Raw genomic sequence first — 26,263 nt, 5'->3', positions numbered from 1 at the left:
TACCAGTTCCAGGCCTTTCGTCACCAGTAAATTCTGGTATAATGGAACACGCCAAATCTCACCAGAAATAAAATACAAACAGCGGCAACAAACATAACACACGGACTACACATGGTCTGAAAAAAGAATCTAAATTTACTTGACGTTTCGCAAGCGAAAGATTCAGTTTAAAACTTAAAAAAACAAGAGCGTTTATGACGCACAAATCTCATTCGGAATTTCCATTCAGGGTTTTTGTTTACCATTTGCCTGACCATTTGCCCAAACTGTGAACTAACCGGTTTCCCTGTGTAAATTGTAAACAATCACGGGAAATATGAAAATCGAGTCTACTTTCAATTTCGTCGGAAAGCTGTCGTCCGACTTTTTACTTCCTGTTCGCCAAGCCCGCCAAAGAGACTAAGTCGAGTTTCCGGTTTTCGCCGCTGACCAGTCGCGGATTGGTGAAATGTGAACTGCGAGTAAAAAATTGTGTTGGCAGCGAGTCATGTGGGCGATTCTCCTGGTGTAAAAGTCAAAAAATCTTGTGCTACAATCCACCAGTAATCACAGAAATCAATAGCCTTGCTTCACCAATCCGGTAAGTTGAACGCAGTTCCATTGCGCGGTGCCATTCGCCAGAAATTGTTACACTTTTGTCCATGTCGGAGTGTGGAAAATATAGGAGCAACCGACATTTAGCTCATGATAATATTGTAAACGCAGACGGCGGAATTATTAATTTGACCTTTCATGACCACAGGCTTTGCTGCGTCAAAATTGGTAATTAATGTTGGTGCTTGAAGTTTTCTGTGATCCTGGGCGTGCAAAGATTACCTCTTGGTGGAAACCAGAGGGAACCGGCATGCATGTCGTGGACCAACGCGCGTGTGTATGTGCGCTACGCGAGTTTTTTCAAGCGGCGTATTAAATTTGTATTTTTGGCTGCGGATTCTTTCAGATATGGAAGGCGACGGGGACTTGATGAAAATGCTAATGCATGCTGACCCTTCAGATGAAAATATTCAAGGGCCCATGGATGAGACCGCGATGGTACAATCAGGGGTATGAAGTGAATAATTGTTGATTTTTGCATGACCAGTCTTTCTCGCTCGCTTGCAACGCGCGCATGTGCGTCGAACTGAACAATACAATCATTGATGGCATAAAACCAGATGTATCCACAGATCTTTGTTTTCGTGCGGAAGTTAGAGACATGTTACTTCCTTGAATAATGCGAGCTGTGTCTCGTGTTATTCCTTGAGGCGGTGGGTTGCCGTCTTGAATAATATCGCGTCTGAATTTTCACATAATTGTGGTTTTTTCGTGCAGTTTCGTGATACGATGTCGAAATCAATAATGTATTTGCCTACTGTTGAGGGAAATTCAACAGGTTGTGAGTAAATTTTGAGAGTGTTAGTAACAGAAAAACTGTCTGTTCTGTGCTAATGAACCTCAGATGTCATACTTTCGTTTTGTTATCCTTGCTTTCTTTCGTTATTCTACTTCATCGTATTACAATCATTTCAGATTGCAATCTCCTTGGTGTTTTTCAAACGTTGCTTTCGATTTTAGTAGTGAGTTTTGTTGTTACATCAAGAACACATCCCTTAATTAGCTAGTGGTTTCCATTTTATTCATTGCCTGCCTGCGTGATAATTTACATGAACATGTATGTGTTAATGTTACATCACATGTTGATCGCTTTTAGGCAATTGAGGGTTAGGCAAGTGACTTGTTTGGTTCATTTGTGGTTCATTTGCATGAAAACATTTCAAGCTTACAAAAAAACGTGCAGTTCCCAAGAGTAATTGTAGCCCTGGTGTTCATGTAAGGAACAGACGGAATGTAACCCAAAAAAATAATAAAATTTATTTATTTTAATTTTATTACCTTTTTAGTGCAGAATGCACTATTGTGATGGTTTGGTGGGTTGGCGGTTGCTAAACCCCTAGACCGCTAACGCGGTGTAAACTTTTAATCGCCAATTAATTAATTGATATCAATTAATTAATTATTTCTGTGAAGGGGGAGGGGATGGAGAGCACCTGACCGTGTGCCCTTGGTAAAACGGGAGGTATATACTTACGACACTTACAATTAATATAAAGAATTCAAAGGTATATATTTGTTTCAGAAAGCACTATGCTCTCCTTGTGGTACTATTCTTTCTGAAAAAACACTTTGTGCTAAACGCATGCGCAGATTAATATGCGTCACGAACATCGCGTGTTTCTTCCTGCGGACGGATTCCTGTAGACTCCGTGGCTCCAAGTTAAAACCACAAATTAATTGGCGTTACAGTAGTTCATGTGAAATAATTCTTGAGATGGCAACGCTGTTATCTTAGAAAAGGTGATCTAGCATAATTCAGAAAAAAACATTCCTTGAATTAATCAGCAATATCTGTGTAATAATCGATGTTGCCCTGCTTGCAGAAAATAAATCACATTACCACGTCATCTCGTTACATATGTTTTCGAGAAAAACAAAATCATCATGTTACATATGTTTTCGACAAAAACAAAGGTTACATGTTTTCGACAAAAACAAAAGTATCTCGTTTGCTGTTTCAATATCAATCTGAAATTCAAACAAACGAAAATTAAAATAACAGGGACGTGTTTAGAAATTTTGTATTAAAGCCTAATGTGGTGCGCTTGTAGAATCCGTGACGTTAATTTAGCGATCTAAGAGAAAAACAGAAGTATCACGTTACATCCGTCACTTCCTTTCCTTTGATTTGTTCTCCATCGGTTGAACTAACTTCGGTATTATTTTTTAAAACCTCTGCCAGAGAGGGGCTTCGTGTGGAAGCGAAAAAACTCTTTAGTATTCGCACACGCTTTCGTGACGGTTCCGACATTTCCTGAAAGAAATCTTCACACTACGTGCTTCTCGGCTTCATGCTTGAGTGAGCGTGTGACGTGTTCAGCAGACCGTGGAAAAGCCGCAATTTTTCAGCGACAGTATCGGGGGAAAAGCCGCAATTTCGAACATTTTGTATGCTTTGTAATTCGTAATTTGTGCTCTGCTTGTACACTGTTCTGAAAATTGGTAATTTTTAGGTCTTTTTTCTAAATGCTGAAGGGGACAACTGATGCGGTAGGATTGTTGTAGAATCCGTGGCGTTAATTTAATTAGACTTTAAGGCGTCACAACGGTCTAAGAGAAAAACAAAAGTGTCATGTTACATACCTTTGCACGAAAAGTACAAATGTCGCGTTTGCTGCTTCAATAGTCTTTTTGAAATACAAGTTAGCGAAAGTTGACATAAAAAACAACGGTTCAAATGACAAATGACGAAAAAATTGTGCTCTAGTACGAGTCCTCTTGTGCTATAAATCGCCCGTGTGTGTGACGTTTCAATTAGGGCAATCTTTTTCCCGGATGTCGGTTGTCACGTGATTTAGTTGTTTGCTACATTTTTTACGATCCGCCATTTTGGAAAGTGGAAGGAGATAGCTTGACTGATCTGCTGATTAGTTCGTGTACAAGAAACATTAACGAGTGTTGCAGTGTTCACGTTTATGCTGTACACTGCTTATCTGCATCTGAGCTCACTTACTTACAATACGCACTACGCGTTAGCAGGCGCCCACACTAAATTGAAGCTTCGTGTACGTGAGCATTTGTTTCGGCCGGGCAAAGGCTTGCTAACCGAAGTACTTGAGTAGTATTTGAGTGGTAATTGTTGGACTTGAATAGTATTTGAAGTTTGACTGTTGTGAAGACTAGCCAGTTTGGAGGAAGACTTGACTTGCGTGAGAATTCAAAACAAATTTGAGGTAAGACATATTTTAGTTAACTCAAGCTTTAATATATCTAGTTCTTGTTTATTGAAAACAGTTAAAAGGTAACGTCAATATCTTACCATGATTTCACTCATGCAGTATAGAGTGGCCGTGGGTTTGCACTATACTTTTCTGAAAGCCAGAGAAATATCCCGCTGTGTAAAAGGGCAGTTTTGGTCGACTTTGTTGTTTATGTTTTATCTGGAGGCGATATACTTGCCTGCATTACAGAGACAAGCACGTTTATGGCAAATGAATTATTATGTCAGGTTTTGGTTCACTCAAATGTGGTTGTATCGCTTTTACCTTCCAATGGTAATTAGATTAGCTAACGATGTTGAAACGAATCCTGGACCTTTCTTTTCTGTGGACACGTCAAAAACAGTTAAAACTGCTCATAGTACTTCCATGAAGGTGTTAGCATTCAGATTATCTCAGCTAGGATTAAGACCCCTGGATGTTGGTGGTGCTGGAGATTGTTTTTTCAGAGCTGTTTCACATCAGTTATATGGTACTGCAGCTTATCATTCACAGGTGCGAGCAGTAGGTATTGATCATCTTAGAAACCACCCTGAACATTTTATTGAAAGCAATGTTGAATTTTCTTGGTTAGAGTATCTAAATAACATGTCAAGACAGGGAACTTGGTGTGACAATCTCATTATACAGGCTGTAGCTAATGCATTAAACTGTACAATTTATATCGCGGAAAGTGCTGAAAACTTTGCGGAGAGTAATGTTATACATCCTGCCGATACACATGAAAGACCCGGGACAACAATTTATATAGGACACTTGGATGAAGTTCATTATGTTTCAACTGCTCCCATGGAGAATGAAGAATGCAACTTTCACGGACAGCAGAGTCAAGTGGCTACTCCAAGCAAATTACCAGCTGTAGAAACTGAAGAGAGAATCTTATTTAATGATAAAACTCAAGTTTGTGTTACAAAAATAGACAGTCCAATACTTCAAAAGTATTCTGATACCCCTCCTATTAATGATAAAGCGGAAAAACGTAGAACGTATATTAGGCAATATATGCAAAAGAAACGGGCTGATAGGCAATTCAGAGAAAGAGAGAATAAGCAGAAACAACAAAAAAGAAAGGAAAACCTTGAAAACTCACGAAAAAACCAAAGGGAAGCTTTGACAAGTTATGAACAAGTAAGTCCAGAGAAATTCAAACAAAGAGACAAGAAAACAAAAACAAGAGGACGAGAAAGTAATCTAGAGAAAGTTAGAGAATGCCAAAGACGGCGTTTTCTTAAATATAAAGAAGCAAATCCAGAGAAAGTCAAAGAGAGGGACAAAAAAACAATAACAAAACGACGACAAAATAATTTAGAGAAAGTTAAAGAGTGCAAAAAAAGGGGTTTCCTAAAATATAAAGAAGCAAACCCAGAGAAAGTCAAAGAAATGGACATTAATAAAAAGAGAAAACGACGGGAAAATAATCCAGAGAAAGTGAAAGAATGCAAAAGACGAGGTTTTAATAAGTATAAGCAAACAAACCCAGAAAAAGCGCAACTAAACTACACAAAATACAAAGCTCTCCTCCAAAATGCGAGAGAGAGTCAAAACGTTGAAATAAACATTGAAAACAAGTGCAAAGACCCTGGTCAAAATAGAAAACGAACAAAGGATTCAGGCAACCAAGACCAATTTCAACAAGAAACTTGTAAACGAAAAACAACTGATGAATTTGTGCAGGAAAATAAGAAGCTAAAATGTCAACGTTCGCTCGACCAAACAATGACTGAACAAATTGAAACTTTTCATAAGAATATAAAATGTGGCCCAGAATATATCTGCACTTGCTGTGATCAGTTATGGTACAGATCATCTGTGACAAAATGTAATCCAAATGTTTATAAAGTGTGTCCACAAAACATTCTTAAAATATCCCTAACTGGAGTTAAAAGTTTGAATAATATTGAATGGATTTGTTCTACGTGTCATTCTAACCTGAAAGAAGGCAAATTACCAAGTTGTGCCAAAGCTAACAAAATGACCTTTCCCGATAAACCGAAAGTATTAAATCTGACTGTTCTTGAAGAAAGACTTGTATCACCACGGATACCATTTATGCAGATAAGGGAATTACCTAGTGGTGGTCAGTTGAGCATTCATGGTAATGTTGTTAATGTACCAGCCAATGTCAACTCTACAGTTAATGTTTTACCAAGACCAGTAAACGAATCACAGACTATTCCAATTAAACTAAAGAGACGTCTCAGGTACAAACATCACTATCAATTTCAGAACATCAGACCTAGCAAAGTTTTAGAAGCTGCGAAATATTTAGTTCAGACAAGTCAATTATTTCAGAATGAAGGTATACAAGTTTCCGATGGTTGGCTGAAAACATTGAATGAAAATAACGAGGAGTGGTCAGAATTTCTTGAAAAGCCAAACAGCAAAACCTCAAATACGGTTGAAGAGATTTATGATACAGATAAGAACCAGGATGAAGAAAATACATTTGTGAACAAAAATGATTGCAATGACGACAGTGATAGTGACGATGACTGGTCTGAAGAAAGAGAACGTCCATCAGGAGTTATGGATACTTTGCTTCAAGAACCAGACATGAATGAAAATGGGGATAACATAATGAGCTTTGCACCTGCTGAAGGAAACAGACCATTAGGACTGTTTATTGATAGAGATTCTGAATTTCTGTCATTTCCAACGATATATTGTGGAAAACGTAGAGCAGATAATAATGACAGATTAGTTCCTGTGCATTATAGTACAATCTGCAAATGGGAGCTACGAAGTCAAGACAGAAGGGTTGCACAAAGTGTACCAAACATTTTCTATAAGTTAAAGAAGTTGCAAGTCAAGCAAATTCAAGGGAGTGCATCACTCTCTCTTCGGAAGTGCAAAAAAAAGGGTAAAAAATATACAGCAGGTGATTTGAAATCAGCAGGATCTTTGGAAAAATTGATACATCTTGATGAAGGCTTCAGAGTCTTTAGAAATCTTCGGGCGTCACCTCCTTTCTTCGAGAGATGCAAAAGAGACTTGTTTGCAATGATCCGTCAGCTTGGCAAACCTACGTGGTTCTGTTCATTTTCAGCAGCAGAGACAAGGTGGACTCATTTGCTAAAAATATTAGGACGGCTTGTCGATAAAAGAGATTATACTGACAATGAAATCCAAGATATGACTTGGCAAAAGAAATCAGACCTGATTAAAAGTGATCCTGTCACATGTGCGAGGAACTTTGAACACATGGTCCAATTATTTCTACGTGACATTATAAAAAGTCAACTGAAGCCTATTGGTGAAGTAGTTGATTTTTTCTATAGAGTTGAATTCCAGCAACGTGGTTCTCCACACATACATTCTTTGTTCTGGGTGAAAAATGCTCCTCAATATGGAGAAAATGCAAATAACGATATTGTTAAATTTGTTGATAGTTATGTTGCATGTAAGGTTGATTCAAATGAACTGGGTGATCTGGTTAATTTGCAGAGGCATCGGCACTCAAGAACTTGCAAAAAACAGGGTCATAAGATTTGCAGATTTAATTTTCCATTACCACCAATGCCAAGAACGATGATTTTAGAACCCCTTTATGACGAGAAGGAGAAGTGCTCAGAAAAGAAAAATTATGAAAAAATAAGCGAATTATTAGATAACTTAAAATACGATGAGGAAATGAATTTTGAAGAATTTCTTCAGAAACTTGGTTTTACAGAAGAAGAATATATCATGGCTCTAAGATATTCACTAAAGCGTGACACACTTTTGCTGAAAAGATCTCCATCTGAAATAAGAATTAATAACTACAATTCTAACTTGTTGAAAGCTTGGCAAGCTAATATGGACATTCAGTACATCTTAGATCCTTACGCTTGTGCTGTATATATTTTGTCATATATTACTAAAGGACAAAGAGGAATGAGCAAGTTACTGAGAAGAGCATCTGAAGAAGCAAGCTCTGGTAATAAAGATATCATGAACAAAGTCAGACATATTGGAAACAAATTTCTCAATGCTGTTGAGATAAGTGCGCAAGAAGCAGTGTATTTGGTTTTACAAATGCCTTTAAGAAGGTCATCTCGTGAATTTCAGTTTATTAACACATCCAACCCAGAGGAAAGAACGTTCCTACTGAAAACAATGGATAAGCTTCAAGAACTACCAGATAATTCCGAAGATATTGAATCTGATAATTTGATCAAAAGATATCAAAGACGACCAAAACAAATGGAAGAATTATGTCTAGCTGATTTTGCGGCGTGGTACAATTGTAAAAAGCAAAATAAAAGCCAAATAGAACATAGGAGTCAAGTTGAAACTTCTACTTCTGATGACTGTCTACCTGAAAATGATTTTGATGATAATGTTGATGACGATGTCAGTGACGATGAAAAAGAAATGTGTATTGAAATCGAATTAAAAGGTGGATTTAAACTTGTCAAAAGACGCAAGCCAAAAATTATTCGTTCAGTACGATTTAACAAAAACAAGGACCCTGAGAATTACAGCAGAGAACAATTGATGTTATACACTTGTTGGAGAAATGAAGGCAAAGATCTTATCGAAAACTGTAAAACTTACCAAGAACGATATGAGCAATTTAAGAACACCATAGCCCAGAACAGACAACGATATGAATGTCACACCGAAGTGCTTGACAATGCTTTAGAGAATAATGACGATGATGAACTTGAAGAATTTCCAGATGTTGCACCAAATACACAACATATTGAGAAACAGGATCGAGAAATAGGGGCAAAACCAAGTGCATTATTTGGATGCTTTGATCCAGGAACAAATAAACAACACAATCAATATGATTTAATGGATGATATTGGTATTTTTCCAAGAACTAATGACGATGAAGACCTTGTGCTTAAACGCATGACTGATGATGATTTCAGAAAACTTGTTCGTTCACTTAACATTAAACAAATGGAATTTTTCTATCATGTCTTGCATTCCATCAAAACTAGTGATGAGGCACTTAGACTGTTTTTAAGTGGTGGAGCTGGCGTTGGAAAGACTACGGTTACTAATGCTCTGTATGAAGCCTTGATCAGATACTTGAATAGTGTACCAGGTGAAAATCCCGATGAAGTCAGAGTACTTAAAGTAGCTCCGACTGGGAAAGCGGCATTTAATATTAGCGGCAACACTCTTCACTCTGCCTTTAAGATACCTGCCAACCGAGGTTTTCAGTATTGTACACTTGATAGAGACAGACTTAACACTATTAGAGCACAGTTAAGAAGACTTGAAGTTATTTTCATTGATGAGATAAGTATGGTTGGCAGTGGCATGTTTACATTTTTGAATTTACGCTTGCAACAGATCATGGGAACAGAAAAACTATTTGGAGGAGTTAATTTGATAACTGTTGGTGACCTGTTTCAATTGAAGCCAGTATTTGATAAATGGATTTTTGAGAATTCAACAGATTCCTATAGTGCATTAGCCACAAATATTTGGCAAGAACATTTTAAGATGTATGAACTATCGGAAATCATGAGACAAAAAGATGACAAAGAATTTGCAGAGCTTTTAAATCGATTGAGAGAAGGGAAACACACAGAGCAAGACGTAGAGGTCCTAAAAGGAAGGATTTTAAAAGTAAAGCCAACTGAAAGTAGGGATTATCCTGTGAACGTCACTCACTTATTTAGTACTAACAAAGCAGTGGACAGTCATAACATTGAAATATTCAATAATTCGAAAAACCCAAAAGCTCACATCTCTGCAATTGACGTTATAATTGGAGATTTGTCTGATGAACTTAAGGAAAAAATGAAACAAAAAATCCCAAATGATCCAACCAAAACCATGGGATTGTATGCTGTCTGTTCTGTTCATGTTGCAGGGAAGTATGACCTAACAACAAATATTTCGGTTCTTGATGGCATGACCAATGGAGCTGAATGTACCATTGAAAAAATTGATTATAGAGTACTTGATTCGACCAGACCAAGTGTTATATGGGTTTTGTTTCATGATCCTCACATTGGCCGTCATTTCCGAAGAGAATATGCACATTTATATAATGTACAAATACAGAGCACTTGGACACCAATCTTAGAAATCACAAGACAATTTAGAATTTACAAACGAAATCAAGTTCAAGTTCTTCGTAGACAATTTCCTTTACGACCAGCAGCAGCAAAAACAATACATCGTTGTCAAGGTGATACACTCAACGAAGCGGTTGTTGATTTGCCAGCTTCAACAAGAGAACACATGCATTACGTTGGTCTTAGCAGACTTAGGAATATTTCGGGTTTACATGTTTTAAATTTGAATGAGAAAAAAATTGCAGTGAGCAAAAAAGTTACAGATGAAATGACTAGACTAAGGTCGGAAGCATCTTTAAAACCATGCATCCCTTTTCTTTATGAAATATCAAATAGTAAAAGTAACTTGAAGATTTTGTTCCAGAATGTAAGATCTTTGCATCTCCATATTGAAGATGTAGCCTGTGATTATAGTGTTCGAGCAGCTCATTTGAATATTTTTGTCGAATCAGCTTTATGCTCAAGAGACAATGATGAAGCATATAACATGGATAATTTTCGCCTCTACAGAAATGACCACGATCCAAAAAGTAATACTGGAACAACATACGGAACAGCTATGTATGTCAGAAATGATATAGAGTGTGCCTGCAATCCCTTTAGATGGAACTACAACAATACAGAAATGACTGTTGCCATTATAAAGTTCCCTGTTTGTCAAGTACATATTGTTGGTATCTATCGCTCAAAATCTAAAGTTGTACTTTCTAAATTAATCGAAGCGTTAGAACACTTACATCAGACTATTCTTACTGAGCCACAGACTCCAGTCATAATTTTGGGTGACTTTAATGTGAATCTTATGGAACCCTCTTCTGAACAAAAAGCGTTTGTGAGATATATGATCGAGCAGAAAGGTTACACTCAGCTAGTAAAACAGTACACGACAGATTATAAAACTCAGTTAGACCACATATATACAAATATTCCCCATAAAGTTCAAAGCTCTGGTACATTAGAGTCATACTTTAGTGACCATAAACCCATTTTTGTTTGTCTTAACCTATAAAATTTAGCTTTAAAACAAATGATTTTCCATTGCAGTTTGTTATTTTCACAGGATACAGGGATGATGAGGTTTTTAGTTATAGCTCAATTTGTTGTTACCTTTTGTTTATAATTTTCTGCCTTAAGATTTTTTGTCTTTTTACCACACTCTTTGTAATATTGAGAACCACAAGGCCAAAGGGGAAATGTAAAGGTATTGTTGTTATTGTAGTTGTTGAGTAAAATGTTTTACCTCACTCGTACTAGTGTTACAGTGGTCAGGTAGTGACACAAGTCACTACCTGTTGTCCCTCCCCGGAAGCTGTCACAGTTAAATGTAAGTTGTATTTACTGTCCATGATGTTAGGTGTTAGAAAGTGAAGTTTGTTTTTGCAATGTAACTTGATATGTATGCTATAAACAAGGCTAAAACATTACATTTTAGCCTTGTAAATAGCATACATTTTATGAAGCGAACATTATGGACATTAACTTGATATAATATGGTTAAATTTTTGTTTTTTGTTATGCATTGCATTGCAGACTGCTGTTTGGAAGAAAGTAGACAGAATGATGATGCTTTCCACAAACATTTAATTTCAAAGGATGTAGTGTACTTTCAAGACACCTTAAAGTACTGCAGATGCGATCCTTTATACTTTCTACTTGTTTAAAGATACTGAAGAACAGTAATGGACGTTCTTCTTACATGTACTACATGTATGTTTCATATGTAGATGTTTCATACATCGAACTTCTGATATTTTATGGAATGCACAAGATCATCCCATTTCCAACAATACTAGATGATGCTCTAAATATCCCGCTGAAAGTGTCTGAAAAAGTTTTGCCAATGGAAGTTATTCTGCATGGTCTACAATTCCACTAAACTGAGTTCCAGGAACAGTTAATGCATGTGGCTGTCAGCTGGTCTAAATATGTCACTGAAAAGATGAAAAAGATTCGTGTATGTGCAGCCCATGGTCTGCTTTATAACAATTCAAGAGACACTACAGATGGTACTGTGGAAATACATGTGCATCTCTGATTATGTAAAATGACCCTTCAAGGATTTATAAAAACACCAAAGATGTTACTCAAAAAATGTTGCCATAGTCACCAACGTTTATAACTTGTAGATGTACATAATTATACAATGTACATATACAGTAAACAATGTGGACATCAAAAGAACAGACCAAAGTTACCAAGTTACTGCCATTGCAGATTTAACGTAGGGCTGGGCTACTCAGTCCAAGAAATACTGCAGTAGTGTGTCTCAGTTGTATGTCTTTCAGTTGTAATCAACAAGGTATCTTAAACATGCCATGACGAGTAAGAGATAAATATATATATTTTCTGTTCAAAAAGTACACACGCTGTTAAGATTATGACTGTTAATTAAGGTTCCTAACAGCCTACAGATCACGAGGGGCAAAGCCTGAGCCAACTGTCAAAGTCTTGTACTGCGTTAACACACCCGCTCCCACCGCCCCCCCCCCCCCCCCCCCCCCGCCAAAAATAATCAGCAACTGTTCTTTAGACGAACCATTGGTGGACAGTGTGTACTTTCAACAGCCACCGTCAACCTAAGTGCATTAGGTTTGGATGGGAAATTGAGAGGCAAGGCGATGGCGTGTTCATGACAAGGTCGAAATGTATTACGTTTCGCCTTTCAATGTCTTACCGGAAATAAATTGAAGCAAATAAACATAAAAACAGCGTTCCAAACTGAAGAGTAAACTCATTTGACTTATTCTCAAGGGAAATTATTATTCTGTCAATTGTTTTTCCATATTGCATTCTGCACTTACCAAATCATCGAGATTTTTTTACATAAATTTACACTTTCTCTAAGAGATAGTTGAATCTGAGTAACAAAATTGGCCATCTGCTAGTACATGTACATTTAGGTGCATTCTTTCTCCATTAAATAACATGTTATCGACTGTTTTAGAAATCCACACTTGAACGGGAAACAATCCCGATTTCATAACAGATACTTTAAACCCTACATCAAATTAAAGGTTTTAAAAGCCTTCTGGCTTGTCTCTTGGTCTGGTTTTCCGGCTCCTCCTCCACCTTCGCCTCTCTCTTGTCAGGACTATGCAGTGAATTGTACTCAGAGTCACTTTGAAAAGCGCAAAAAACTGTGTCTCCATTTTCTGTTAATTAATTCCAGTGAAAATATATGCATATTTTTGTAAATTGAGGGTAAGAAAAACTGGAGTGATCGCACGCGAATTGCCATTAATGAGACAATAATTTGAGAAATGTGGAATTTGCTGACATGGGTTTTTGGTGGATAATGTGCTAATCTATGCGCTCTCCAAAGTTGACAAAGATAGGACAAATTCCCTTTGATTTGTATTTCTTTAAACGCACTGCTATTGGCCCAAATATATTTCGGGAAAACAGCATAACAACCCAACCAGTAAAATCTCCCCTAACGAATTTCTCCGTCGTTTTTTACTCAATTTCCACTGAATGAAAGATCAACATGGAAACTTCATGTTCTGTGGAAAAAAATAAAATAACATGTACTTGAAAAATGTACATGTTGCTCCTAGATTAGTACTTTTTATTTGTGATATCTCATGTTTCCTGTATACTTTATGCACCTCAGATAATTATATTAAGGTTACCGTATACCTTCAAGGGGTGATTTTTTCCAAAATATTTTTTCAAGCCAAATGAAAGATTTAAAGTTTATATCCATTTTTCAAAAAAAGGTATTTTAAAAAACTAGAAACGCTCCTGAGTTATCTACAAAAACATATTTTTGCAACATAACTTTTTAGTCCGCTAAGTGTTATAAGCCAATTAGAATGTGCCAACCGCAGAGCCTACGTGACATCTTTTTGACATCCGCAGACTCGCGTGTAATTATTATACAACAATCTAAACTTTTGTCGGTCGGGAATAAACATTTGATCTTTTAGCTCATCGCGTCGAATTCGGTAGCCTGCTAAAATCGAATTCCGCAAACAAATTTTGTACTTGCACTTCTAGCTCTATTCAAGGCTTTGTGTGAAGATGGAATTGTGTGAAAATTTCCCCCAGGAGGTAACCAGACAAAAACAAGTCAAGCACTGATTGGCCCAGTCATCTGAGGGCAGTTTGTGGGCGGTGTTGTTTGTGAAGCGACAGATTTTTTTTGAACACTATTTTCTTCCATAATATTTTTCTCTTGATAGGGACACTTAAAAGAGCTAAAACTCCTTTGGACGCGATTTTGTTCAATTGACCTCAAATTTTCAGAGGAGTTAGTTTAATATGTCAGCAACAAAAACTTGTCCACAATTTTTATCGTTCTTAATTTTCTTGCCTTGAGAGGCATTTCTGTACAATCAATCCATGTAGTTTTAGCCCTTCTTCGAAAATGCTCTGTAACTTTTTAGTGTAATCAAATACGACAAAGCGCCAACACATTTTTTTTTAGCGCTTTGGGAGCGGAAACCCTCGAACAAATCAAATTAGCGAAATTTAAAATTTGTTGGGACTTAAAGCTTTCAATAGCTGATTCCGACTTTTGCATTTGTTTGTCGTGAAGAAATCAACAATTTATTTTATCACAAAATGGATGAAATATTTAGAATAGCCAGTTCTATGAGGTTTAATTTAATACAGGGTTTAATGTATCTACAATTTTACCCGGATGCACTACAGAGTTTTGAGGTGAGACACCCCTGAAGGTATTTGGTAACCTTAAGGTAAAGAAGTCACTATTGCCTGCTCTTTGTAGAGACAGAGACAGTCACTTGTAAAATTGGGGCCTTGGGCAAGCCTGGTTCATAATTTGATCAGGAATTCTCTTTAGCTTTTTGGTGATTAGATGTTGTGTGTGCCATCACATAGTGTATTTTTATTTCTTTGTATTAATAGTTATTTCATTAACCGAGCTGCCTGGGGTGACCCATCTTTAGTGGTCACCTGGGACTTTAAATCTCGTTTTGATCAGTTTTGGTTTTGTACCACAATCCCTTGTGTTTCATTTTGTGCACTTTACCCTGGCAATTTATCCATGCTACAGATTTTGCTTCTAAATGCTTTCTACCAGTGGTGTTGATTCAAACCGAGAAAAGTGTAAACTGTGTGAGTTTTTAGGGTTTTTGTGTTCTGGTCACGTGACTTACCAAATAATATTGTCATGACTACCGAAAATGAAGACAATCTCCAACAGAACAAACATGGCCAAAAACTAAACCCAGGATACTAATGGAGCCAAAGATATGATGGTAAGAAGTCATCCATAACAACCATTTTGTTGTTAAGGGTCACCCCCCTTAAGATTTACCAGTACATGTAAAATGGTTTACTAGATTTCAAGAATAACTCATTCTCAAATATTTTGCAACTGAATACCCTGGAGTTGTGCCCAGTATTGCTTTTGCACCCGCTTGCCATTTTAATTTGGTCCTGACAACAGTACTGTTAATCAAATTTTGAAGTCTACACTGGCCTTTACTCCAATTTATTTGCAGATATTTTTGTTTTATTTTTGGTAAATTGCATGGAAATTTCCTGAAAATTCCTTTGGTTGATTATTAATTGCCATGAGATGATTTAAAATATAGAATAAAAAGATTAGTCATTGGCTTGCAAAGTAATATCATTGGCTAAAGGTACCCCACCATTTCTGAAAATGTCAGCTTTAGAACACTTATTTTTCATGAACTGTTTAATTTACATTTCATGGGAGCAGAAAACATTTGACAAAAACAATACTAAAAGTATCCCATCAACCATAAGGAACATTTTGGAAATGTGTTTCATGATAACAACACATCTCTAATTGAAAATGGGTGAAGATGTTCCTTGTATGAGTGTTGCCAAGGTAACAATAATCTTTTCAGTGATTATTTCCAGTGATTACTAGTTCTTTTTCTCATATTAAGAATGGTCTTCATGCACTTATTGAATCATTCTATACAAGGTGAATGATTAGGGTGCCACCACCTCTATGAGAAAATGGACAAAATTGTGTGCAGTGATGAGATAGTTTTAAATTGCGACAGTGCCCATTCTCTTCCTTCTTCCCCAGCCAAGGTGGCGCATTTTAGGGTTCAAAATAGCAATGTTTCTTTGGTGAAACGTCGCTGGCAAGTGTGCCAGCTGGCAATGTCATGCTTTGATTGGCCAACTTAAATCAAGTTCGCTGCAATGTTATAAATAACGTTTCATATCAGACAATTAACCAGCCAAGAAACGCTTTAAGAGCTTTTTGGAAAATTTTTAAAATGAGTAGAAAGAGCGGACAAAAGGTTTGGAAATTTGAAGTGTACAAACGTTGAAATCAGGAGAACTCTTGTTCACCATGAATGACTAAAAATATCAAAGATCCGATACCATTATTCATCATAAAATAGTTATAAGGCGTTCTCTGGTATAAATGATTTAAAATTATAAGCTTTAGGCAGCTAGTCTGCTGTCTTTGACGGATAAAAACTATGTGATAAAAATAGTAGTACATAGTTTTCATTCATTGAAGACAGCAGACTGGCTGTCAAAAGCTTATAATTTTAAATAATTTTTACAAGAGAATGCCTACATTCGAAAGCTGCAAAAAGACAAACATCTCACAATTGATTCTTCTAATACAATCCTAAGTAACATGCAGGATTTGCAAGCAGTGGGTGGTGAAATTATGGGGAACAAATGTTTTCATTACTGAGAGCCGGGGAAAATGAGACCTGGCAAAAAAAGCATACACAAATTCAGGCCAAATGCTGTGATTTTATTTTGAATCCTGCATTTAGACAACAAGATATTATCCCAGGGCAGGTCATTTTAAATTTTCCCTTGGCCTTCTAAAGCCATCAAAGCCAGGAATACAAGGAAAATGCAAATTTTTGTAGCTGCTACTCAGATAAACTTTTGTTTGTGTCTGAGAAAGTTTTTTTTTTTTGTATTTCTGCACCTTTAATTTAGTGTCTTCTTATTAGTTGTGTTCAATGTGCGCATGCAAAAATTAATTGGTGGGTTATAAAACTAAATATATATAGCTGACAAAGTCGCGATGAAGTTCAATACCATATTAAAGTTCAAGTTGAACTGGAAATGAATGGGTACAGAATATTGAAATGCTCAATTCAAACAAAATTTTGAAATCAATTTCCCAAACAGTTTCAAGAGTCATCACAATCCTGAATATTCTCATCATTAGGACAGTGAAAGACTGTTTGATCAAAGAGAACAAGACATGGATTGCTGCACTTTCATTTAAAGCCCAAGTACAAATTTTTCATTTATGCTCAAGGGGCTTAATCTGTGCCATCACACAGCATCACTTAAACAATTCCTCATGGCCAGTGAGCAAGCCAAAATTTCAAAAGTTTCAGTATATGGGCATTTGCCTGGAAATGTTACCTGTTCCAAGAAGCAAGCAGTGTTCCAAAAGCAAAGCTTGATGAAAGCTAGGATCTTTGTAAAACAGTTAATATTCAAGGACAAATCCTTGGACATGTTTTTTTTAAGCCAAATGGAGACTGTTTCGATCATTAACTTTGAAATATTTTCAAACTGAGCCATTTAGTTATGGCCAACTAGTCAAAAAATCTCTGCGTCCATTTAAAAAAAAAAACTTGCTACATTCAGTTCTACTGAATGGGTGAACAAAAGAAACAACATTTTAAATCTGAGATTTGTTGCTGCCACTTCAAGATTTGTTGTCGCCAAAACAGTCAAGAATGCTAAGGGAGTGTTCATTATTTATGGTTGAGGGAGACAGAAACGTTTTCGGTGCATCCTTGGTGGGGGGTCATTTGAGTTTCATTAGACTTTTTCTAACAAATTCAAGTAGACAAGTAATGATTATCTTGAGAAAATGCTTTCACTAAAAGGCAAAATTCTCTTACTGGGAATAAAAGAAAATGTAAGAAAATTGGTGAGGAGAATTAACATGCTGACTTTAGGGCTTTAAGGTTTCAAAAACTTATTTGACTGTTGTTATCATGTTGGCAATGCACTTTAACACATCATTTGACTGTTCATGTTTGTTTATAGGGATACCCCCAGACAGGCATGGGATTTGGTTCTGCCCACTATGCAGGCATGCAGCAACAGATGCCCACAATGAGTCCCCAGCGACAACAACAACAGCAGCTTGGTTCTGGTTTTCCATCCATGAATCCAGGCCAGATGATTCCTAGAAGTCCAAACAATGGAATGATGCAGCCAGATATGGATGCAGTGCTCCAACAGCAGCAGTATCAGCCTCAGCCTCAGCCTCAGACTCAAATATATGGTAACGGAAGCTACCAAGGATACAATGGAGGTTACCAGGGTCCTAGCTCTGTGTCCCCCCAAACTCACTCCCAAACCATGAATCCGTACCAGGCTGGTTTTCCATCAGAACCTGGTTACCCTCCAGGAGCCAGTGGTGGCCAGGTTATGGGGGAGTTTGGTCCTCAGGCAGGTCATAATCAACCCATGGGAATGCCTGGACCCGCTTCCTTGAGCCTGGCAGCCATGAGTAATAGGCAGCAGTTCTACTCTGATGGTTATGGAATGAATCCACCGGTGTCTCCAGTGCAGAAGCAGATGTCACAGGGTGGGGGATTTCTACAGCCATCTGGGATGCCTTACTCCCAGCAGGTGCCGTCATACCAGTCCGGTTCATACCCCAAGAGGCCACCATCCTCACCAGTGCAAACACAGATGCAGGGGTTTAGCTCTGGTGGATCTTCCTATACACCGAGATCAAGTGCAGGGATGCAAATGCCTAACTTGCCGTACCAGTCCTCCACCAACCCATACCAACCACCACGTTCTCCCAGTAGAAGGTCTTCTTCCACATCCCCAGTGCCCCAGCAAGATACAGGGATGTATGGCCGGCAGCATGAACCCTTTCCACAGCCCAGGTCACCATTTGGGCCAAGTCAGGGACATTTCCAGCAACAACAGCCACAACAGCACAGTTCTTGCATGTTTGTTCAACCCAGCACGACACCGCCACAGACCCACTACCAGTCACAGCAGCCAATGGTTGGCACCAAGGCTGGAGGGGTTACTCAGCGCCGAGCGTCATATCCTGGACAGCAAAGCACAGTGCAGATGCCTTCTTCTCCTCTAAAAAGATCTCCTCCATCCAAGACCCCATCTCCAAACCCCAAAAGTCCGGATGTCTCAGGGCAGGCCAGCTTGGTTTTGAAGAGAGAGGGTCCATCAAAAAACCAGTAGCAAAGAAAGTAAAGGCTTCCTCTCCACCAACCAGTGATCCCAGTCAAGGAATCTCAGAAACAGCAGGAGCTGTGTCAAATTCTGTGCAGTGTTCCTTCAAACAGAAAGCAACTACTTCAAAGAGAGTGGCTGAAAGTCAGAAAGGTGCACCTCGCCAGCAAAGGAGCGCCTCCGATGCTGAACGTCAATCTGTGTCACCTCCAACTGGTAATAAGAAGAGCTCTGATGAAAATGCTGAAAGAAAATCTAAGGAGTCCAACGGATCAAATGGAAACTCAAAGACTGAAGTTTCAAGTCATTCTCCCAAGATGGGGGAAGGTAATCAGAAAGAGATGGGTTCGTCGGGCAGTAAAGGGGGCGAGTCTTGTGTCAATGTTGGGGAGGAAGGAAGCCAAAGTGAAGATAACAGAGCAACACCAGATAAAGGAGTTGGAGAAGAAACAACCTCAATATCTTCTCAGTCTACTTTTAATATTAAAGAGGAGCACAAAGAGGGTGATGCTATCAAAGCGGACATTGCTGAATCGGGAAGTAATGCCAGGGTTCCAGTCAGCGAGTCCGACAAAACTAAAGCCTCTCTGCGTGAGAATGCCGAATCCATTGAAAAAGAAGAGGTTTTGTCCAACAAAAGCCAAAGAAATAGTTAACGAAACTCCCACTGAAGGCAAAGACCTCTCTAGCAGTAAAAATGTTTATTGTAAAGGAGACGAATTGACCGGTAAAATGGAGCAGAAGAGTGCTCATACAGAAAGTGAACCCGCCAATCCTGTGACGACTGTCAAAGATGATGATAAGAGCCTCAAACTTGGTGCAGACACTAGTCAAACCATCTGGTGAAACTGATAAAGCTGAGGATGAAACAAGTCAAGCTGGTTGTGAAACTGGCAAAACTAGTGACACTCTGCCAATGCAGATATCAAATCTGAGGAAATCGTCTCAGAAACAATAAAAACTAGTCAACCGATTGATGGAGCCATTGACAAGTCCATTTATTCCGGCAAAGAGAATGGAAAATTGGAGATAAAAACCGGAGATGAAACCAATCCTGGTACGTCTATTGCGGCTGTTGTGAGTATCGATAACACAAATACTGCTGATGAAAACAAGGAAAGGGACAGTGGCGATAAGGCAAATAAAATACAAGCTTTGACCAAGGGAGCTCACAAACCTGAAGAGGTTAAAGAATCAGTTAGCAAAGGGAATCCATCATCCGATGAACATGAAGCAGGCAGCAAAATTGATAGTGGCGAAGGAAGCAGTAAGGTGTCAAATGCAGCTAAGGAGGAACAATTTCCCCAAAGCACCGATGGTGAACAAGCTGCAAAATCCCAGGAGAAAAAAGACAACCCAGTAGTGCCTTCCTTGAGATGTGACGAACACTTGTCCTCAGATGATGATGACCGCCTACTAGATAAAGCGAGAGCAGAAAGTGACAGCACTCGTGTTGTCGAGAACAGAACGCTGGGAATTCAGACAGTACAGCAGAATACATCTACAACTCGTGCTACCCACCAACAGGCGGCTCCCATCAAGGCCACAATCATTGCCAAGGGCAAGTCTTCACAGAACAATCAACAGGTCATGGTGGCCAAGACCACAAATGGGCAAATGTACCTCATCCAAGGCAACATCTTGGTGCCAGTGCAGACGGTTAGTACCAAAGATGACGCATCCAAGCAGAGTCCCCAGTTGATTATTGTGAACCCGGGTAAGACGGCTTCAGGGCAACAAGGAGGAAACAAACAGCCATCTACAGCAACTAAGGGTGTCGATGGAAAAGAGGCATCTAAAGAGAAGAAAGATGGGCGAGCTCAGGCTGGAAATTCCCAGAGCAGTCGACAAGTCAAGGCGTCAAAAGTTTCAGGCAAAGCAAAGGCTGCTGATGAAAGCTCATCCTCTAAAAAGAAGAGCGAAGACATTGTTCAGAAGTCAGAACGTTCGCCTAACACCAAAACTGCTGTTAAGAGTGACAAATCACCAACCTCAAGAGGCCCTAAAATGTCACCGACACAGCCTGAAAAAGGCAGCGACACAGCTGTGAAAGAAAAACAAACTAACAAAACTGAATCTCCTCGCGGTAAACACAGTCCAGACTCGAAAAATCCCGATAAAAGTGAAGAAAAGTCCTCTCCAAGCCAAGCAACGTCAACGCAGACAAATCAAGAGTCACCGCCAAAGTTGGCCCGGGGCCGGCCTCTTGGAAGCAAAGATAAACAAAAGCGAAAGTCTTTCGTCCATAAAAATAAGCGAAAGCAAGACGAGGTAGAAGAAGTGAACGCACAGGAACTTGATAGTAATAAACGTAAATTCTCAAAAACTGCTGTTGCTGTGCAAGAAATGTCCTCGTCTGCCGAATCTTCAGCTACGTCTAAGCGGCCACTGGAAGTTCCAACGGTTAGTGCGAGTAAACCTCCGAAAAAACGCAAAGTTTCCACATCGAGTTCACCCGTAAAACACATCTCAACCAGACCTCGTGGTGGCATCGATGGCGACTCGTGGGTTTGCTCCCTTTGCGGTAAGCGAAACGGTTATAACTTGTTAGGAGATCTCTACGGACCTTACAAAACAAAATTCTCGAAAGAGAAAACGGACAGTTCCTCTAAGGAGGGCAAACAGTCGCAAAAATTATCCTCGCCGAGCCGTAAGTCAAGCTCGAGTTCAGATGTGCAAGCGGATAGCGAAAGCTGCGATGTAGACTTGTGGATACATCGAGATTGTGGTGTGTGGTCCCCTGGGGTCTTTATGCTCGGTAGAACCATTCATGGATTGGAGCAAGCTGTGGAAAGTGCCGCACAACATGTAAGTTTTACTTTCTGCCTTCTTCTAGATCTTCTTTAGTATGCCTTTGTAGTGGCGTTGACGCCTGTATGCCAAATTCTTCTTTCGGCGAACATGTTTCTTTCGAGATGTGATGAAAAGTAATTCTACTTTTAATTTAAACTCGGGGAAAGTAAAAGTTTCAAGATACCTAAATATCACTAGATTTGTCATATTTAAGGTATTCGGATTCGTAAGGCGTTTGCATTACAGAGGCGTTAGGTTCGAATCCGTTGACAGATGCCTACAGCCCGGGGCCTACAGGGTCACTGAACATTTAGTTTGCGAGTTGTATAATGTACGTAACCCAAGAAGTATTCGAATTCACAATTATTTCTGTTAACCTGCCAACTGTTCTGGATTCATAATTTTCGGTTAAAAATTTTCCAATTTAAATTCTGGAATGGATTCATGCAGGAAACAGAACGTTTCACATTTTATCAATGAACTTTTTTCCGAAACGTTTGCTTTAGTGTAGCCGAGATGACCCCATTAGTTGAGAAAGCGGTCGTTTTATGGGTTGCCGCGCAACGATGTGGCGTGACGATCGCACTCCTAGTGCCAACTGAGTTGAAAATGTCCTGAAGTTCTCGGCCAGAAATGATGAAGTGTTTACTAAATTTTGGGAAGGTTTCGTTCAGTTTTCTCTCGATCCTGTACCCTGTCGGCGTAATGATGCCAACAAAGGAGGGTCTGGGAACAAGTGTGGTCCTTGTTTCGTCTGATAATCATGCTTGTTAAGTTCTTGTTTTCTTTTCAACAGAAATGTACCAAGTGTTCAGAACTTGGCGCTACCTTGGCCTGCTTCAAACGAGGATGCAATAAAATGTTCCACTACGCGTGCGCGAGAGATTCAGGTGCCTAGCTTGTAAATTTCATTGGTTGACCATAAAAGAACCATGACGTATATTGCCTAAGCTCAAAATCAGTATTCTTGGTGATGTTTCCTTATTTATTCTTTTTGTCATGAAGATTAATGAAAAAACACAGTATTGGAAACTTCCGAAAATAAGCCCTGGGCTTATGTTCATTTCTTAACGGGGAGAGGGCTTATATATTTCGGGGGAGGGGGGTGTATATTTTCGGAATGTAATTTGCGTTTTAAAAATCCTTGAGTTTCTAGTTGGACAGGGTATTATGTCTGAAATGTTTTCAGTGTACACAACAATATCACATAGTAAAACTCTCGTAACATAACGATATAAAGCCCAAAACAAGTCATACAGGCGTTAAACAAAGATTGCAGGTCTCTGAGCATACTCTATAACGACGTAAAATATAAAACAAGCCCTACAATAGGGGTAAGTTATCTTTTTCTCTATCTCTTTCGGAAAAGTTATCTCTTTAAAGGCTATAACTAAATAGAAGGACATGGGCTTATATTCGGGAGGGCTTATTTTCGTGAGGGATTTTTGCGTCTTAGATTTGGGGGTGGGGAGGGGGGGGGCTTAACTTTCTTTGGAAATTACTGCTATTTTCAACCCATTTAGTTCGTATAGCGGCTAAGAGAAAAGGGGTATATTTATCGCAGACTAAAATTTTTGAGAGAATTTTGAGTTCGCGCAAAACCTTGCGATTGTCTCAAGTCTTTTTTGCAAGGTACTTTAATTAACTTAAGGTAACCCTGTTGACTTCACGAAGGATTATTTCCATTCTTTGTCAAAATCAAAAGGTGCCTAAAATCTGGATAAACTTTGGAATGGTATACGAACTTATACTTATGTCCCGCCTGGAATAACCACTTTCATTGGCGGCCTTTTATCTTTTTTGTGTGTTATTGCCCTCTGGCCTCGTTTTGTACTTTTTTCCCTGCGGGCCAGTGGGCTCATGCCCGGGCCCCCTATTTAGTGCCATAGTGTTTTAGGGCAAATAATGGAAATCGCTACGGGTTCTGTCATTTGTTTGTTTTTCTGAAACTCGTATTAGCCACTGTTTCAGTTAGAACTGTTGTTCATTCTTAGCGTCTTATGTTACTTTCCAGGTTGTTCCTTCATCGAGGACAATTTTACGATATTCTGCTCAACACATAAGGTATGAAAATGTTGCCAAGTTTAATTAAACGTTATAATGAAACAGCGATTTGATTAACTGAACAGATATTTTCCATTTCTTTTGTTTATTTTTCAGTAACGACGACCAGTCCGGACCTTGCAGTACTGTTCTGTTGTGATGCAAAATGCGATCTCTCATATTTTCTTTAAAATTAATTCCTTCTAAAAGTCTGTCTGCCCGCAAGCGTAAATTTACCGCCTCTTGTTGTAAGGAAAGTGGCTGCTTTCTGAACTGTAATCTGTAACTCTCGGTTATGTTTTGTGCAGTGAGACTTCAAAGTTGTTGTTAGGCCTGTAATGTTTTTCTAGTTTTGTTTCTGTACCACAAAATTTGGCATGTTTCTGTGGAGTTTTCGTTCAATGGGCTTATTTCTTTATTTGGTCAATGTTGTATTTTCTTATTCGTAAACGCCTCATTGTACTCACTTGAGGGAGCAGGGCCTTTTTCAGTACGGTGAAAAATAATTTTTTAGGAGAAAAGTTGTAGTAAAAGAGGTCGCTAAGCAACATCTCATATCTACGTGTCGTGATGTCACCATGCCAACGGGTGGTTGAGCTGCGTTCTAATTGGATAATAAAAATTGGACCTCCTCGGATACTGTGATATCATTGGAAAAAGGCACTGTTTCCCTCATTTATATACTGACAAGTCTCCATTCCTCTTGACCAGCGGTCGTTATTTTCATTTATCAACCGCAAGTCATTAGGAACGGAGTCTCAAAATAAGAGCTTGTTACTTGAGGAATAATGAATACGCATGCGCACGATAATTTTTTTCGCGCGCTTGACAAACTCAACAACTGACTGGAAACTTGATTGCATAAAATAAATGTGATTTTGAGAAGTAATGTTTGACGAAATTTCGGGACAGCGGTGGATAGGATGCAAGTTGGGTGCGTAACAAACACTAATGTAAAATCGTAAGTTACGTTGCTTTTTGATCACAAAGATTGATCCTCTTTCCAAATCAATTCGAGCTTAGTTTTTTTTTCGCGGCTGGGATGATTAAGTATCCCAATATGGTGATTCGCTTTCTTTTGTTATGTTACCGAGAAGAAAAGGTTGTGTAAACAGGCAAGTTGAGTTTATTGTGAAAAAGGAGGTTTTTTAAAATAAACATTTGATCATACTGATTTGTTTGCTTGCGTTCCTTGTGCAATGGCATTGGGCAGTGGTATCTCCGCAAGTGGACACGCTCACAACAATCTTTGAGTGATAGTCACACCAAGCGTACAGTTGTACCCACTAGTAAGCAGACAACTATTGTAAGTGAAAAGCTAAACTTTGTTAAAAAGGTATTTACTTTATAGGAGAGACAGGACTCACTGCCTATAAATGGTAGTAGTTTAACATCGATAGTCTATAGTAGACTGTTGGCGCGTTGATGTGTCGCACATCGACACTGCGAGTTTAGTTTTTTTTTAAGAAGGGTGGGGAGGGGGGAGTTAAAATACGACACTTTACCAAGGACGGCTTTTATAAACTGACAAACCTTGATATCCAGACTTCCGCTAACAAGCATAAAGCTGTTTTGCCATGTTTGTTTTAGTCAAGGTCCCATATTCGGCAATCATAGTCTATTTTTGACATGAACAACTGATGCAAAAAGCGTCGTATGGGATAAGGAAAGTTGTGATATGATAAAGACCCCTATGGTATAGACCCTTTGCATAAATGGCGTCTTCATTTGAATAACAATACATACACATCTTAAGCCTCACATTCACGTAAAAAAACCTTTGTCTATAAACATCCACATGAGGTTAAGGATGTACGAAGTATTGTTATGCAAGTTTGGGCGCCATTTACGCGAAGCGTCTATGTGCGTGAGAGTTTGTTCAAAGCGCAGTTTAGGACTGGTACTAGTTCTGCACGTACGACGTTGATTTCGCGATGGCATCCATCCTTAGAACCAACTATTGATTGCAGGCACACCATCCCCATTCCATAACAACAAAAACCTAACACCAACTACAAAAGATACGTTGTTGAATAAGCGGATCCAATTCACCCAAAAATCCCGGAATATATCGCTCTGTGAACCATTTGAAGGTACATACACCTTATTCGATGTTTTAACATATAATATGCACGGATAATTTGTGAGTGCGCTAAGTGTTTTTGTCTGGAAAGTTTTCCCTGTAGGGGTGAGGAAAAGAAGGAGCAATGAGCAAAATCAGTCCGCTTGTATTATATGTTAACCATCGAATAACGGATTTATTATTCCACTACTTTTCCACTAAGTGACCGTGATTTGGTCGCATATAGTCGGTAACTTGATATCGTAGGATATCAGGACAGTAGATCGCGCTTCTGATTGGCTACTTCCGTATTTTTGCCCTGTGGTACAGTATAATAACGTGGCATATTTTGCGCATTTTAGCCCTAATAT

At 38.7% G+C, this 26,263-nt stretch overlaps 1 protein-coding gene and 1 pseudogene across 2 annotated transcripts; both read left to right on the top strand.

The window, feature by feature from the left end:
- The first annotated feature begins 349 nt into the window (after nt 1–349).
- On the top strand, nt 350–25,002 carry LOC144632553 (uncharacterized; annotated as a pseudogene). Its single transcript, XR_013566918.1, has 6 exons — nt 350–580; nt 941–1,044; nt 17,828–21,802; nt 22,584–22,677; nt 23,802–23,851; nt 23,948–25,002. The product of XR_013566918.1 is annotated as an uncharacterized LOC144632553 (transcript).
- LOC144632031 (uncharacterized) lies at nt 5,388–10,994 on the top strand. Its single transcript, XM_078490615.1, has one exon. It carries the CDS (start codon nt 5,529–5,531, stop codon nt 10,842–10,844), a length of 5,316 nt encoding a protein of 1,771 aa, XP_078346741.1. The 5' UTR covers nt 5,388–5,528; the 3' UTR covers nt 10,845–10,994.
- Nucleotides 25,003–26,263: the final 1,261 nt, after the last annotated feature.

This window comes from Oculina patagonica, chromosome 12, assembly GCF_052425735.1.
Source record: "Oculina patagonica isolate OP01 chromosome 12, crgOcupat, whole genome shotgun sequence".
NCBI lineage: Eukaryota > Metazoa > Cnidaria > Anthozoa > Scleractinia > Oculinidae > Oculina > Oculina patagonica.
This window is presented reverse-complemented; position numbering and strand designations above follow the sequence as displayed.